Source organism: Protopterus annectens, chromosome 5.part0 (assembly GCF_019279795.1).
Source record: "Protopterus annectens isolate FY-2018-M chromosome 5.part0, PAN1.0, whole genome shotgun sequence".
Classification (NCBI taxonomy): domain Eukaryota; kingdom Metazoa; phylum Chordata; order Ceratodontiformes; family Protopteridae; genus Protopterus; species Protopterus annectens.
In genome coordinates this window covers 831,012,309-831,030,301 of record NC_056735.1, presented here as the reverse complement: position 1 = coordinate 831,030,301, position 17,993 = coordinate 831,012,309, and the positions used below count along the sequence as shown (strand labels likewise).

General features: G+C 38.9%; 1 protein-coding gene across 1 annotated transcript; it reads left to right on the top strand.

The window, feature by feature from the left end:
- The first annotated feature begins 4,431 nt into the window (after positions 1 to 4,431).
- Positions 4,432 to 5,370, top strand: LOC122802229 (olfactory receptor 52H1-like). The gene has a single exon (XM_044071889.1). It carries the CDS (start codon positions 4,432 to 4,434, stop codon positions 5,368 to 5,370), a length of 939 nt encoding a protein of 312 aa, XP_043927824.1.
- Positions 5,371 to 17,993: the final 12,623 nt, after the last annotated feature.

Here is a 17,993-nt window from a genome sequence, read left to right as displayed (position 1 = left end):
GGATAATGCCCTCAGACATGTGTCCTATGCTGCCAGACTGCATATACTCATGCATTACTCAGTGGCATCTTGTTTACTCAGAGATGATATTTGCTGGCCAACAAAGCCGTGTCCAAGTCAGGATTAATGGATATGCTCCACCTATGGGCATCCATGTCACAGTAAGCCACACACTGTAATGAGCTACACCTTGCCACAACCATAACAGGAAGATGCTGGAGTGACAGATTCCTGTTATGGGTACTCCCCATTATTTGGAACTATATCCCTGATTACATTATACAGAACCCCTCACTAACTCTCCAGAGAATCCTTGCAGAGTGGGTGGGGAACAGTGGATACACCCCAGGGATCCCGCAACTGGCTCTGCTCCACAGAGGGACACTTAGTTAATCAATAGGGTGGTGACAGCAGACACATTTTGACCAGACTTATGACTGGCCTTGGGCAGTTAGGCATGTACTTACCTATGTATCTATGAACATATACATACAGTATGGACACATGCTGATATCTTAATTTACTGTTCAGGTACTGACTTACCTTGTGCCAATGGCAGTTGTGTGTGCAATAGCTGAGGGCTGCCTATGTAGGATGAACACAGTAGACCACCTATACATGACAATTTACAGTTGGTCGTGTGTGTGTGCCATCTATGTTTGCTGTGTGTGCAGGTGGAGAAGGGTGTCAGTCCATAGGTGCCTACATTGTCAGTGTGTGTGCTATACATTCCCTCTTTGCCAGGGCATGGGCACACAGGGCATGCCTCTGTCTGCCTACTGGGGCTGTCACAGGGTGTTCGTGGTCTCAGTCCCTCTGTGACTGTGGGGCCCTTGGCAATGGTGGTGGGCTGTGAGGGCCTTCACCATTCTGTCTCTGCTCCAGTTGTTTCCACAGGATCATATTGTGTAGCATGGCACATACTATGAAGATGTGGGCACATGTGCCTGGAGAGTACTGCAAGGCTCCACCAGATATGTCCAAGCAACAGAACCATGATTTCAGCATCCCAAACACATGCTCTGTGATGATTCTGGTTTCTGCGTATGCTTCGTTATGGCATTCTTGCGTGGCTGTGTGTGCATTTCTGATGGGAGTCATCATCCACGGTTCCAGTGCATAGCCAGCATCCCCTACCAGGTGGCCATATGGGATTTCCCCCCTGGCAAATATCTGATACAGCTGTGAGGCATGCCAGATGTGGGAGTCATGATAACTTCCAAGGCTGCCAGCACACACATCCATGAAAATGACCATGACCTGGCAGTTGATGGAGGGATATCCCTTGCAGTTTATGTAGCGCCTATCCTGCTCACCAGGTGGTGTTTTGATGTGTATGTGTGTGCAGTCTATTGCACCCTGTACCTCCAGGTAGTCTGCCACATGGTGGAAGAGACGCATATTGCTGGCCAACTTCTCCTGCATTCGGGGAAAGTATATGTGCTCATTGGCATGTGGTAACATGGCATCCAGGAAATGGTGGAGTACCCTGGATGCTAATGCCTGTGAGATCCCCATGTTATCCCCAGTTGGCCTTTGAAAGGTACCTGTGGCTAGTATTCTCAAGCTTACACATACCTTCGTGTCCACTGGGATGGGTTCCCCTTAGTTATTTCTGGCTCTGAGGCATGGCCAGCACAGCTCAACAAGTTTCTCTATGGTGTCCCTGTCCACCTTTAATGCTCTACTATCTCCAGATAATGTAGCCCCTGGGTCTGAACACTCTTCTCCTCCTCCAGTGCCTGAGATGGTTGTCAGCATCATTCTCCACACCACCGTCAGTCTCCAACACATCCTGGTGAATCAAAGCTATGGCAGCCCCTAACATGTACATATTAAAAGTTCCCCGTCTGTATACACCAATGGTGTACAGTGTCTGGGAAAACACAGGTGTGTGTGTGTGGGGCTTTCACACTTTATACTATTGTGCAATGGATGCTGCTGGTGTAATTTGGTGTGTATGTGCAATTCCAGTTGCAGGGTATCTTAATTATGGGTTTTACAGCAGGTACTGCTATTGTGGGGCCTTTGGTGTTGACTTACGCTTGGCTGCCATGATTCATCTATTGCTCTTTACTTCACTTTTCAACCCGATTCCCCTCCCATTGTCAGGCATGCATCCAGCTGCCTGCTTTCTTGTTTTGTACTTTCCCAACCCAGGATTGTCTAGCGAAATGTGTTATGTAGCTGATCTACTCCAAGTTTGCTTTGTTCTGCTGTGACAGTTCTCTTTTCTTTGCAGTACGGCACCTCCCCTTTCCTGTTCTGCAGGTAGCTGCTAGCAGCCTTGCTAGCTGTTGTCAATGGCCCACTGTGAGTTCCTAAGTGTTAATTACTCATTTGTACTCCAATTACCATGCTGCAGCATTTCCTTATTGTCTTCCCGTATCCTTCCTGTTTCAGCTATGGTGCTTGCCAAGCACAGACATTTACCGCATTTCGAGCGCGTTTTCATCCACATTCACATGCACTTTTGGTTACCTTATGTGCTCTCAGCTAAGCAAAGCTATGGCTACTTTCACACCCCTATCCTGCATCTTTGCTTAGCAACAGGCAACCTGGATTACCAATGCTCCAATGTGCTTACAGCTAAGGTGGCACACCCCTCTCTTGATGTCATGTTTATCTCCAGGCCACACCTCGGTGTTGTACCGCTATGCTGTGTGGTACATCCTTAGCCAGCAGGGATTTTGCGATTCAGTATTACTTGACTCATTTGCATGGCATTGACTACTAATTACTAGTTACCACGCAGAACACTGTCACAGACCCTTAGCAACCCTGCGCCATGGTTGTGGTGTAGCATGCGTGCTATTGACTATTATGGGGAATTCATGAATTGTGTTACATTGCAGTTTTATGACATAAAAATATATTTTCATTGTGATCCCATTTGCACACCGATGCACTGCACGTTTCCTTTGTGTTAGTGTCGCCATGACATTAAATGTTATTTTTTATGTGTTGTGCATGTTTTTTATGCCATTGGCTATATATTTAGCCATTGGCATATATTAACATTATAATGCATAAGTCTGGTCCGCTTTCATTGCTCCGATTTTATGTTTGAAAAAAATGTAAACTGTTTTTTTTTGGTTTACATTTCTGCATGCTTACGCTATGCCTGCACCACTTCATGAATCGCTATATACCTTCATTTGCATGCTACACTGCTGCGCATGGGATAATTAGCATACATGCACCGGGAGCTGCGCAGCTCCGGCGTACACTGGTAGTGCACATGGAAACAGCTCGTACCTGAATCACTCAGCAGCCATATTTGGCATTAGTTCGCCGATGCTACTCCTGCGCCTGGCGCAAGACTCATGAATCCCGGGGATCATTTAATGAATTCAGTCTTCAGTGATTTACCACAAAAATCCATAATATCACAATTTTTTATGAGGAACAGACCAAAAATGTGAGGTAAAAATCTGAAACTTTTGCGAAAGTCTGTACAGTTGAGAGGTATGGGTGTGTAACTAACACTGCTTTGCAGATATTTACATTTATTCTGCAATTAAATATGCAAATATGTATGCCATTCATAATTATGCAAATATCTCAAAATAAAGCGAATTTTAGAAAACTAATTTGCAGCAAAATGAGGGCTACATCTGCATGAAAAAAAAGTTGTGCTAATAGTTGGAGACTGTTTGCTATGGCTACAGAGATATTAATACTTATTTAATTATTATAATAATTTCATGTACATTTTATCAAATTACTTGTTCAAGAAAAATTATGCCTGTCTGACATATTAATGCCACCATCGTGAAGATGAATATGTGCTGAGTAATTTTCAGAATTTAACTTTCTTTATAATTTTTATAGTTTTAAGATATAGGCATATGTTTACAGCTACGTTGGAAAACTGCATTCTTAAGACTTTAGTTCAGCTGAAAGTTGTCCACAAAGGAAATCTACAAGTGTCAGTGTGAAATTCCACTAAAGCTAGGTGTGAAAGAATTATGAACCAAAACTTATTTGCATGTTTGTTACTTTGACATTCATTATGCAATGCTGACTTGCATTCATTTATGGAACTATTTACATTTTTATGCCAACACCATTTCTCTTGATGATAAATTGTGAATGTTTTCCAAACAATCAACAGTAGATCAAACTAGTTTTTGCATTTAACCAATGGAAATGTACGCTCTGATTCTTTTATCAGTTTCTATAGCATTTTTGTGGCATTATTTGACATATCTAATTATATGTGTCAGGAGAATATTTGTATGCAGTATAAATCAGATCCATAATATTTTATATTATCATGGAGGATATAATGCTCAGAAAAAGTTGATGGGTCACACCACTGTGCATACAATAAAAACAATGCTTATTAACATACAGTGACTGACTGTATTTCTTTGTTTTCAGATCATGGAAGGCTGGTAGCTTCAGATTAAATCATATGGTCCTGCAATGCCTAACACCACTTGCAGCACTGGTGACAATTTGGAAATTGTCCTGGTGGGATTTCTTGGACTTCATGACATTCAGCACTGGCTTTCCATCCCTTTTTTCATTATGTTCCTCATGTCATTTTTTGGTAACCTAATTATTCTGTTGATTATAGCGACAGAACAAAGGCTTCATGAGCCCATGTATTATTTTATTTTCATGTTATCAGCTGCAGATCTTGTTTTAGCAGTTAGTCTTCTACCCAAACTTTTAGTAGTGCTGTGGTATGGCTCAATATTGTTAAATTTTAATGGTTGCCTTGCACAACTCTTTGTCATCGCATTTTCCAGTGCTATGGAATCATCCATATTAGCACTAATGGCTTATGATCGTTATATTGCAGTAACTAAGTCTCTGAGATACCGATCAATAATTAAAAATCAGTTTATATTGAGAATAAGCTTATTTGTTACAGTTAGGAATTTTTGTATTATACTTCCCCTTCCAGTACTTGCTAAGATTTTACCATATTACAGAGTAACTACTATGTACAGTGTATATTGTGATTATCTTGCTGTTAGTAATGCTGCATGTGCTCAAACTGCCATGAGTGAGATTTATAAATACATTTTCATAATCATTGTAGCACCTTCTGATATTGCATTGATTGGATTATCCTACTTTAAGATTGCCAGAGCTGTATTAAAACTAGATTCTAGGGAAGCACGTCAAAAGGCATTCAATACCTGTAGTTCTCATATTTTTGTGATGGTCGTTTTTTATCTTTCTGGATTTATGTCTATAATCAGAGCAGTTTATGATGGTAAGGCACCAAAGGACATACCAGTCTTGTTTTCAGTCTTGTATATTACAGTGCCAACCACATTAAACCCTCTGATATATGGCATAAAAACAAAAGAGATCAGACAAGTTATATTAAAATATTTAAGGAAATGTTAAAGTTATTTAGTGGGATTAGTAAAAAAAAAATATTTCACTAAAGAAAGAATTTCTTCATTTATTATTTTCTACTTTTATTCTTCTTCTTCTTTCGGCTTTTCCCGGTGAGGGGTCACCACAGCGGATCACCTGTCCGCTCATGATTGGCAGTGGAGTTTTTACAGTGTCGAGTTGGCAGCCCAGTGCCCAACCTTCCACAGAAGGCACACACATGCACACACTCATACCTAGGGTCAATTTAGAGTGTCCAGTCCACCAACAGCATGTCTTTAGGATATGGGAGGAAACCGGAGCACCCGGAGGAAGCCCACATGACCACAGGGAGGACATGTAGACTTCGCACAGAAGGTACCCCAGCCAAGGATCGAACCAGAGAACCTCTTGTGTGAGGTGGCAATGCTAACCACTGCACCACCGTGGCCGCCCATTTTCTACTTTTATTCTGAGATGCACAAATAAAAAAGAAACCTGACTAGTTCAAAAAAACACGAAGAATTCTATTAGGTCAACATAACCAATATAGACACTAAAACAATAAAATAATAAAAGTAACATAAGCTCAGGTGAGAATTTTTGTCTCATAATATATGATAACAAACTAATACTTCATATAACCTGATAATTGCTTCAAACATGGTTTAAATAATCACTTTTTGTCACATGGGTTGTGTCACATGACTACATTTCTCTCTTAATTTCTTTAAATAGCACATACAATTTTTTAACTCCAACTGTTTTTAAGTGTTCAATTTTAATTACCACTCATATTCTAGATATTAATTCCCTATATCCACTTCTAATACTCTCAACATGATCAAATACAGACAATTGAAACATCTTAACATCTCTACATTTTAAGAAGTCCCTACTAAGTATGTTAAAGGTGTTATTATTTTTAACAGCACAGCCATGTCCATAACTCTCACCATCAATCTGCTAACAGTTTTTTCTACATACAAGGTACCACAAATTCTGATGAACATATGAAATAATCAAGAGCTCTGTATGTGGTAGCAGAGCTGGCACAACACGTACTGGGTCCTTCACCAATATAATGGCACATACTACAATTAAAGTATTTGAGTGTGCCAGCTTTAACTGCATAGATAGTTTTGTTGAGGTAAAGAAATGTTTTAGATTATGCCCCCTATTGTTTACAAACGTTGATACATTACCCACACATGTATTCTGCTTCACTTGAAATTACTATTTACATGCTGTACTGTTTTATAATGTTCTCAGGGTAACTGCAGACAGATTCTTTTAACCAAATAATTAATTTTCTTATTGCAATCATCCATGGTTATATCTTGAATCCTATGAAACATGCTTTTAATTACACCATGTTTTTGAGGGAGAGGATGCATATTGCTGGCATATGATAGGGAACCTATATTATTTTCATTGTTGCATTGTTTGTTTTAAAATTATATTACTTTACCCAAAAATAATTATTTTTGTTTTGTTTAGATATACAAGTTTCCTTTTGGTTTTATGGTTTGCATCAAGAAGGGAAGGTTTTCCACTTTTTTGATAGTTTCTAAGACACATTTAATAGTTATCACTTTTCACATAGCCTGCATCCTTGGTTGCATATTTTCATGTATGCGATTCCTGAAGATAATACTGAATATATCCAACAAAATGCTGCACATTTAAAATATATTTAACCTATGCTGTCTTTCATGGGATCATAGGTGCTTGCTAGGCTGTTGAACCATGAGGATCTTTAAAAGCCAAGTCATACATTCCCATGAATGTTTTAACCCTTATATTTTAGTTATTAGATGATATGAACAGTTATATCACACCAATCCATAAGAGACAAAGGTACTAAACCAGTGGTGAATTTGCAGTTACCCTCCCATTTATCCAGATTATATTTGCTTAGTATAAGATAAGTACTTTGCATGGACATGAAGATGAGTCCAAATAAGTAGCATTCTCTGTGATACATATCTGTCCCTCTAACATGTTCAATTTGTGTTTCAAAAGAGATTTAGATCTCTTGAGTGGATATTTATGACCATATTGGACTTGTGAATGTGCAGTAGGTCTGAAAAATAGGGTCTATATGGAAGACACACATCTCCCCTCAGTAGCCTGTATGACACTGAGAAGAGGAACACAGCTTTGAAATGGTCCACATAGATTTTATGATTTAGTCCCTTGAGTTTCTTAGTAAGAACGTCTTAAGGACATTTAGATTGTGTCACGAGTTCATACAAAAGGTGCTTTATACTCAATGATTGGCCTGACGAGTGCAGAACACAGTAGAATGATCACATCCCTGAACCAGGATACCATATCTTTAGTATTAAGCTGTGCAATGAAAAATCACTTTCTTATAATAGTGGATATATGGTGATCAAAGGACAGTTCATTATCTATAGGTTCCCAGGTCCTTTACTAATGGATCAGTTTTCAGGGGTGCGTTGCCAATGTGGTAGTTACAAGACACTTCTTGCTTGCTGAAGGATAGTAATATACATCACTTGGCATTTAGTTTTAGCCCATGTTTTTGACACCAGCTGCTGGGTTGGAAAAGTTCTTTTTGAAAGATTTTGGTGTCCTCTTGAAAGTTAATGGTGGCATCAAAGTTACAGTCATCTCCTGACTTGGTCCACAATTAACCCATAACAATACATTTGAATTAATTGAAGTAAATGCCAAAGAGAACCCTTGGTACAAAGATAGTGACAGGTATTCTGGAAGAGGTACAACAGACCAACCTAATTTTTATGGGTTCATTTTTTGAGTCAGTTTCTTATCCAAGTTATGTAGGGATTAACATTTATCAAGGACTGTTTATCCACAATACCTAATTGTGGGATAGTGTCCAATGCGTTTTTAAGGTCTAAAAATACAGTGTGCATTGATTTGTCAATATCCATTGCTTCTGTAACTTTCTCAAAGATGTCAAGCATGTAGGCAAGAGCAGCCCTTGAGAAATCCAAACTGACTTACGTTTAGATTTACTAGGTTCCTTAAGTTCCTTTTTATTGATTCCATAAGGACCATAGGCTTATAAATGTGTCTGGCCAGATGTATGGGTCTGTACTTTCCCAAGTTCACTGACAGTCTACTATTGAGCAAGGGATAACAATTTCTGTCTTCCTTTCATCTGGCACAAAACCTGTTTTGAGGCTGACATTGAAAAACATCTGTAGGAAGTCTCACAGGTCCTGTTTCAGGCTGCCCTATAAGCAGTTTGGTAAGTTATCTGGCCCCATAGAAGCTCTGCTATTAGTCTTGGATATTGCCTTGAGAACTTGTCCATAGGATATTTAGTGGGGAATTGTAGATGCAGGTATGATATCTGGGAATACCAAGAAATTGTTGAAACAGATATAACACAGGAAGTTCAAATGCTCGGCAGCGAATTATACCACAGCATACACAGCAGTCACAGCAACTCACTTTCTTCCACGCTGTACAGATAAATGCTTTCCACAGCTATAATGGACCGTTTATTGAAAAGTTGCGAACAGCAATACACCACGAAAATGACCAGTACACCTTCACATCCACTGAATATTCACCAAACCAATACATAAACGAATGTTTACCCGGGTTTCGTCCGTTATGACGACTTCTTCAGAATCTGGGAATGTAGGAGGGGAAGGGGGATAAAGTTATAGCTAAATTTATCTGTTAATAGTTTGGCTATGTCCTTAGGGTCTAAGTACGTGATATAATTTGCTATTAGCTCTGCAGAATACTGGCCATCATTTCTATGGTTTCTAACATAGTCAAGGAAGTTTTAGTAGTTGTTCTTTGTCTGGCTGGCAGATTTTACTTCATATCTGACTTTGGTTGATTTCCTTAAGATCTGGAGTTCCCTGTTAAGTTTCGTAAGAGATTTTTTTGCACCCTAAGAATGGCATCTATTTAAACATGCAAGGAGTTTATTTTTTTTTATAAGGCATGTTTATATTTGGGTTCCACCATAGGTGTTTATTTATTTTTTAATCTATCATATTTACTTCAGAGTGGGGAAGATGTATCTATGCAGCTCTTCACAAGTGCATAGAATTTGGTAGTAAAGGATTTTGCATAAGTGGTATGGTCATCAGGCTGGAAAGGGATGAATTTAGCCAGGTTATCATTCAGTTTCAGTAGATTAACTATAACATAATCTCTTTATACCAAAGTATTGGAGTTTGATATTTGCTGTAGTCGTAAGGAGAATGTGACTGATTTGTGGTCAGTTTCGGCCAGGGAGGGAGTTGCAAATGGTAGGGAGCTGAGCTTTCCCATGTTCATATCAAGAATTTATCACCCCTGCTTGGGGTGTAGATTAATTGGTCCAGACAGATTATATTGATGAAGTCCAGAAATCTCTGGGGATATATATTAGGGGATATATGATTCCCCCAATAAATTGAGAGGTAGTTGAAGTCTCCTAAAAGAAATGATGCTTGGCTTACTGCACATGTACTCCATACCAGTTAGGTAGAAGCTTTGGGCTTAGGGGGATTTAAAGATAGTCTTATAGTTAGCTATGATGTTGTAATGGTTCTTCTTAATGGTAATTTGAATGTGAAGGAGCTCTAGATCGTTAGCTTGTTTAATTAGTCTGGAGGTGAAGTGTTTTTTTGTTTTTTACAAATATGGAAGCACAACACCACTAGTGCTTTCATCTAGGGCTGTTGGCTTGACTTTGTGGTAAGCATTAAAACTCTGCACTGATTTGGTGCTCCCAATTGGCTTCAGCCAGGATAAGCTACTTGTAGGAGTGGAGATTTTTGTTAAGGCTCCTAGTGTTGAGCAGCAATACCTTTATTTATCTATATGGATTCTGTTTTGTTATATCAGACTATGACTTTATTATTGTTTCATGTGGAATGTGCTTCTCAAAACTTAATAGCACCAGTGAGTCACTAAGACTGTTTGAGATATATATCTAGAAAATAAGAATACTGTATAAAAATTTAACATCTATACAGAATAGTTGCTAAGAAACACTTATTTGGAAAAGAATGCTGTTTATTTATGTATTTATTATTTTATTAACTGAGTTTGCTCTAATGGTCAGGATATGAGGCTTATTTTTCAAGTGGGCTTGAAGAGGAAAACACCAAAACAAGTGCAGTCAAAGAAAACATATGTGTTGTTCATGCTGGTATCGCAGGCTATTGGAACTGGTCATTTATATGACTTTAGCTCAATGAGGCTTAATACAGACTTCTGTGTTATTCTTTTATAGTGTGGTACTATTTGGAGGCATCCATTTTAACTTAATCTAATACTGTAATATAACTGTGCATCTGTGTGTTTTTATTTTATCTGTAATACAGTTTGAGTGTAATTTTAATGATTATCAGAGGAGCTTGTTGATAGAAGTACAATTATCATTTGTGAATGCAACAGTAACTGTTCTACAGCCATTGAAGGACTAATGTTAAAGTTCATGTTAATGTTACAGGTCATGTTATTTGTTTGATTGACTTTAATAAGAAATAAAAAATCTGTCAGCTGTTCCTAAAAATATTTTTTTTACATTCTAGAAGACAATGCATGTAGATAGCCTATATATTTTTGTGTACTAAGGGGGAACTATGTATAGACTGCAATACTGATTTTTTTCAAATTTCTGCTGTTTTTTTTCTGTTCTCTAATATTCAGCTATCAGTCAAAGATAAAGTAATTCTTGTCTTCTCCAGGCATGTTAGATGGAGTTAGATGAGCATGACTTTCAAAGAAAATAAGAATGAAGCTCAGATGACAAAACTTAGCGTGAAATGAAGGAATGGTCTCTTGGTAGGATAACTGCATTTATAGGGAATTAGTTAAGGCCATCTGCTTCGATGACATACTATACAGAATGCTAAGTCAACCTGCAGTCATCTATGCCAAAATAAATAAGATCTTAAAAAATGATAAATATAATGCGTCCCTCTTCATTTCTCTAAAGGCATCCATGAAGTTAGGCAGAAGATAATTATGGCTTTTATCTGTTCTTCATAGGTCATGATTAAAGTGTCCAGGTCATATCAAATGCCCCCAAAGTATTTACCTTCTGATTGCTGAGACATCTCCCTGTTTCTATTGTTTGTAGTCTGTCTTTCACTTTTGTTTGGTTTCTTGGAGTGATAAGAAACTGCTTCTTATACTCCCATAACTGCAGCCTAAAATAGCCACTAGCTTCACTGTTATACATTTGAAACTTGTTATTACTGCCTTATTTACTTCTGGAGTTGTACTGACATTGGCCAGCATGCCTCATTCATCACACTGACAAAGATTCTTAAATGCAAACTCCATAAATACCACTTATCCATTTTGATCCTGTTCTGACTAATAAAACAAGTGTAGAACATTGTCTGCCAGCAGTTTATGGAATATATAAAAAGATATGGCACCCATCATGGATTCAGTAATAGGCACAATATTCTAGCAGTGCTATGGAGTATTTCTAGCTCTGTACTGAGTAATACAGAGAAGTTTCCTTAAAGAGAGACTGTATAAAGAACTGACGAGGTATTTTGATTAAGGTGATCATGTTTTGTTTCTTAACTGGCTTGTAAAATGTATTTATTCATATGTTGAATCATTTGTTTGTTTGTTTGATTGCTTGCCTTTGTTTACCAGGAAAGTCCAACTAGGAAAGAAAGACCTTTTCAGAGAAGCTTGGGAAGTAGTAATACTTGGGTTATAGGCCATTAGTCTTGGCCACTGACTTCTCAGTTTTCATCAGTACATTTTTCACACATCACTCTCAACTTCATGCAACAGTGCATATGTGCATGTGTTTGTATTTATTTATTTATTTGACATGTGTTAACTGAGATAGTCCGACTAGGACAAAGCCCTTTTTCAACAGAGGCCCAGGGAGAAAAGCTCCACAGTACAATTATATTTAAAAAATGCATGTTACAATAACTTTGTAATATAATAAGATTAACACATACAAAAAATTACTTGTCAAAGAGAGACTTATGTAAAAATGTAAAATGTGATTAAATGTAAAATGTTGTATATGTGTGGATAACATAATCCTGTTGAGGGGTGGTGCAGTGGTACAGCGAATAGCATTGTCATCTCACGGCAGAAGGTTTCATTCTTGGATGGAGTGCCTTCTGTGTGAAATCTTTATGTCCTCCCTGTATTTGTGTGGGTTTCCTTTGGGTGCTTTATTTTCCTCTCACATTCCAAAGTCATGCAGTTGATGCATTGGGCACTATAAATTGGCTGTAAGGGTGAGCATACATGCAAATGTGTGGTGTGGAAGAACTACCTCAGCCAACTGGTGGTGTATACCTTGGCTCTGAATGATGGTCACTCTTGAAGTGACACCCTGACCCCTTAGGCAAAAATGGGAAAAAGAGATTGTGGCTGGATAGATGAACTTCATTTTGTTGAAATCTAGAAAGACTCATTTCAGCCTTTACAGAGACTTGAAAGACATCCCTTATATATCTGTTTGGTTTCAGTGAGGGAAACTAAAGTCAATATCAAGCAGGATACATTCCACAAAGAGATAATGCTCTAGCTGAGCCTCAGTTGATCATGAACTGACATGTTGGCATGAATGACCTGAGATGTATCACACTGGACTATATGAAGATAGACATGGTTGAGCTCTGTGAGTATGTCTTCCAGGTAGGTATGTACCTAGCCTTGAGCAGCATGCTACCCTCACCTAGAATGATGCCACAGTATAAACAAAAAATGATCGATGTCAATAATTGGATCAGTTTTTGGTGTCATTCAAAGGGGATCCATTTCCTGTCAGCCTGGGAAGCCATGGTCGACAAGCCTCACTGCTTTGCCAGAGATGGATTGCATCTGGTAACTCTAGGCTTTCAGCTGCTGGCAAAGGCTCTTGCCTCCCCCATAGTGCCTTTTTAGGCAAGGTCTCAAAAACAACATTACAGACATGAATGTAGCCAATCAGAACAAAATAAGGGTCATGTTGCTAAATCTAGGAGCTTAAACCAAAAACTTCACTCCCTGAAACCTTTTCTATCATAGAAGATGTAGATGTCTGTGCAGTCACAGAAACCTGGTTCAAGGCCTTAGAGAGTACCCTGACCTTGCAAGGCTACAAGGCCTTCAGTACCTTTAGACTGCAAAATGAAGGCATGAAAATCAAAGTAGGTAGTGTTTTAATTTACATAATTATTTAATTAATTTATTTATTTTACATTTGTTTACTGGGATGGTCCGACTGTGACAGAACCCATTTTCAGTGGAGTGAAAGCCTGGGGAGAAAAGTTCCAGTCAAATTCTTAACATAAAAAATAGTAACAAAATAGTAATAAAAAGTAAAACAGTAATAAAACGGAACATTTAATACGTAACTTATGTTTATACATAAAAGGAATAGTATTAAAACAGAACATGACATGCATAATGTATGTATATAAAAGTTAGGTAGGAAGTTAAATTATCACAGAAATACACCTAACATGGTAAACATTGTTAACAATACTTCACTGAAGAAAAAACAGGTAAGAAGGCGATTGTTTATAGAGGAATAGTACTAACTACAAGTGATAAGTATGTAGGTAATATAGTTGTGTTAGGAGTATTTAAGTCTAATTGTCGGTATGATGGTGCCTATATAGTAGAAATAAATTCACCTCATGTCTAGTTAGACTGGACAACTCCATGGAGTTACTCCAGGTTCAGATTACGATGGGTAAGAACCCCGTTGAAGTCATAGCTAGTTACTGATCCCCCTCCATATGTCACGATGCCCACAAAGCCTACTTCACCAAACTGGAAACAATCCAAATTTTACCAAAGCCACTGAGTATGGGGGATTTCAATTATCCCACCATTAACTGGAAACCTACACTACATCTTGCTAGTGCAAAAGTTCCTTGACTTTGCTAATTTAAACCCCCTGGAACAAATTGTCCATGCCCCAAAAAGGGGAACAAACATTCTGGATTTGGTCATCAACAACATGCCAATGTTGCAACTGTCGAACCCTCATTAGTTAAAACTGACCAAAAATCTGTCACCTTCAAGCTGGTAGTAACATCAGAATTTACAAATGATGAAATTAGACTAAGATGCTTCACCAGGGCAAACTATACTCTCCTAGGTGAATGTATAAATGTATTCCAAGTCCAACTCCAAGCTGGAAGTGATACCTATGCCAAAGCTTACACTAAAGCCTTGTACAATCACTTGCATAAGTGTATAAACTCAGCCATACCAGAAAGAATCAAAGCCAGAGCCCCAAGTAAAAACAAGTTTCCATGGTGGATATCCAGCATCAACAAACTTTGCAATAAATGCAAACAATTGCTGTCCAAGAAAACAAAGGCAAGGCCCAACAATGGAAAAGCACCCTCCTCAACCTCAACAGACAAATAAGACAGCGTGTCAAATCATCCAAGGGCTGCTTTGGCAGAAACTTAGCAAGTACAGCCAAGGATAACCACAAGGCCTTTTACAGCTATGTATGTAACCTAAAGGGCAGGACTCATGCATGTGCAGAACTAGTGGCCAACAGTATCATACACATTGACCCCACAGAGAGAGCAAGCTTGCTAGCAGATAGGTTTTGTGAAAATTTCACTCCCTTATTATCTCCTCACTTACTACAAAGCTTCTACAAAATTCCCTTCCCCACCCTACATATCTTAAGAGCAGGTACTTAGAGCCTTGTCCAAGGCAACAAACACAGTCTGTATGGGACCAGATGACTTCCCAGGTAGTCTTCTAAATAGGCTAAAATATGAACTATGAACTAGTATTACCACTAAGTACCCTTTTCAATGATAGCCTAACCACAGGCTTTGTCCCTGCAGAATGGAGAATAGCAACAGCTATTCCTCTCCACGCAGGTAGCCTAGCAATAGACCCAGGAAATTACAGACCCATAAGCCTGACAAGCCTAATCTGTAAGGCCATGGAATGTATCATTATGGACCTCATAAATAATGACATAGGTGACCTCCAAACCATGGATCCTACCCAATTTGGCTTTGTGAAGGGCAGATCCTGTCTGTTAAATCTGGTAGATTTCTTTGAAAATATGACCAAGGCCATAGCAGATCTGTGCACACAGCATACCTCAACCTGGCAATGGCTTTCAACACAATCCAACATTCAGGCATTACTGATAAACCTAGCAAACTGAATGTAAACCCCTTTGTTGTAAGATGGATTGCCAACTGACTCAGAAACTGGACACACACTATCAAACTGGGTGACTCTAATCACCCAGTGACCTGTTACCAGTGGGGTACCATAAGGGTCAGTGCTGGGCCCCCTACTGTTTGGTATATACTTCTCAGAAGTTCAGGTCAAAACTAAGGGGTTGTGCCTGACCAAGTATGCAGACAACTGCAAACTAGGTGCAATTATTGAATCTCCAAATGATGTCAGTATACTCCAGGAGGGTCTCACGCGGACCAGTGACAGGTGTATTAGTCACGGTCTCAAAGTGAATGTAAAGAAATGTATCATCATTCCTTTCGATACAAACAATGTCCTTTTACACTATTAAATCAATAAGTATACCTAAGTACCCATGACATGGTAAGGGACCTGGGATTACAAGTTGACTGTGACCTTAACTTTGATCACCATATGTCTACTGTAGTATGGAATGCTTTCTATGTAGCATGTTTGATTAACAAAGGCATCATCTAAAGAACAAAAGAAGTTATAACCCCCCTATATTTGGCATTATCTGGCCCATAATTGAGAATAATGTCCCATCTGGCATGTAGCATACTAAGCACTTGCAGCAATTAGAGAGACCTCAGAGGTTTCTAACAAAGAAGATAAAGGGGTTCCAGCATGTGGCTTACACAGACAGACTAATGTCCCCGTCACTATACTCCGTATTGTATAGACTTCCTAGGTGAGTCTTATGCCTGGCCTACAGTCTGTAGGCTACAGAGCAATCCAAGACCCAAACCTAATAAACTTTCTACATATCCATTAATCAAATGGAACAAGGGCTACCCATTTCAGGAACCTAAATATGGGTTATGACTTAAATAAGACATGCTGGTAGGACAGATTTATCTCCCAGTGACTGCTGCATCTTTGGAACAGGCTACCAATTCATGTGATACAGAGCACCTCTATCACACTGTTCAAGTGGAACCTGAATTAGTGAATGAGGCAATGTAAATTCTTACCAGGGGTAGAGCCCACAACCCACCTGGACATTTACAGTTAACACTCAATGCATTCTTGGTTATTGACTATAATTTCTATGGCATTACATTGGGATGAAATGGTTAGGTTTAAAATGACCTCCTGGTCGATAGCCTAGCAATCTGCGAGAATCCCATGATCCTATGGTGACCTGTATTCTTGTGGAACCAATGGCGTGAAAAGAATCAGTGGCTGATACCAGTTTGCTCATACTGGGAGAACAGAAGTAAGCTGATTTGCTGCAGTGCTGACACCTATTGGTAGAAACAGAGAGTTGTATAGCATGCATGTTATGCAGTGTGAATGTGGGCACTCATATGAGAGAGCAGTGCAGGTTCCTACATCTGTGAAGGTAGACATGAGCAACCAGTAATGCTATCATAGTTTCATGGATGACAACCATACAGTGATAGGCTCTTACCCTCATGACATAGGCTAGGTTATCAGCAAGAACAAGGGTTAGAAAAATCTAAAAAGAGAAGAAAAAAAGTTAGTACATAAAACTATTTAAAATTAGCTATTATATATTGCATTTTTATCAATAATTTCTGCATCTTTTTCGAACAAAGGCCCCATTTCAAATATATGGGACCATAGCATGACCCATTTTTTTCTTTAGTTCTCATTTCCAATGGACTATCCACTAACAACTTCTCAACTTAAAACCACACAAAATCACAAAAGTCAAATACTTTGGATTGTTGAGGTAGACCGTGCTATTGAAAAATAATTCCTCAGTCCTAAGCAGAGCTGTCCATTCAGCTGACTCAAAGACCACACCACACTGAGTCTGCAACCTTTTACTGAATAAATGCCATTGACAACCATTAATGATGCCATAGTAGTTCAAACCAGCATATTAACCAATAACCATTAAACCAATAACTCATAGATGGTTGTCATGACCCAGTCTGTTCTGGCTGCCTCTGCAGAACTGGATGTGTAATCCAAGCTTCCTCAGGCCTGGTGGCAAAACCCCTTTAATTCATTCTTCCAAGCCACATACCCCTTGGTATGGCCAGCAGTCAAATCTGGGTCAATCTTTAGGAGAGCTGAGGCCATTGAACAGGGAAGGGGAAATGGGATAGGAGGGCTTAAGGCAGCCGACAACCTGGCATGTGCATGCAGTACCCCTCCAGCAGCTGACCTTGAAAGGGATAATCTGGGTCATGGGGGAATCAATTAAAACTTGAAGAACTCTTTAATAGCAAAAACAATATCTAAATTAAACAAATCAAAACCAAGAGTGTTCAAATGAACATTGTGCAAATCATAAAAATCAAAATCCAGTCTATCAAGATCTCTGTGCTGAATTACACTGTAACCAATTAAATCAGCTGCCTGCATAACTCTATGACTGATGAAATGCCCAGCTTTCTCAATAGACTGCACCTTCTAGTGCCTTTCCAATAAATTCTTGGGATGATGCCAGACCAGAACAAAACCAAATTTGAATATAACTGCCATAACCAGTTCATATCAGACAGCTT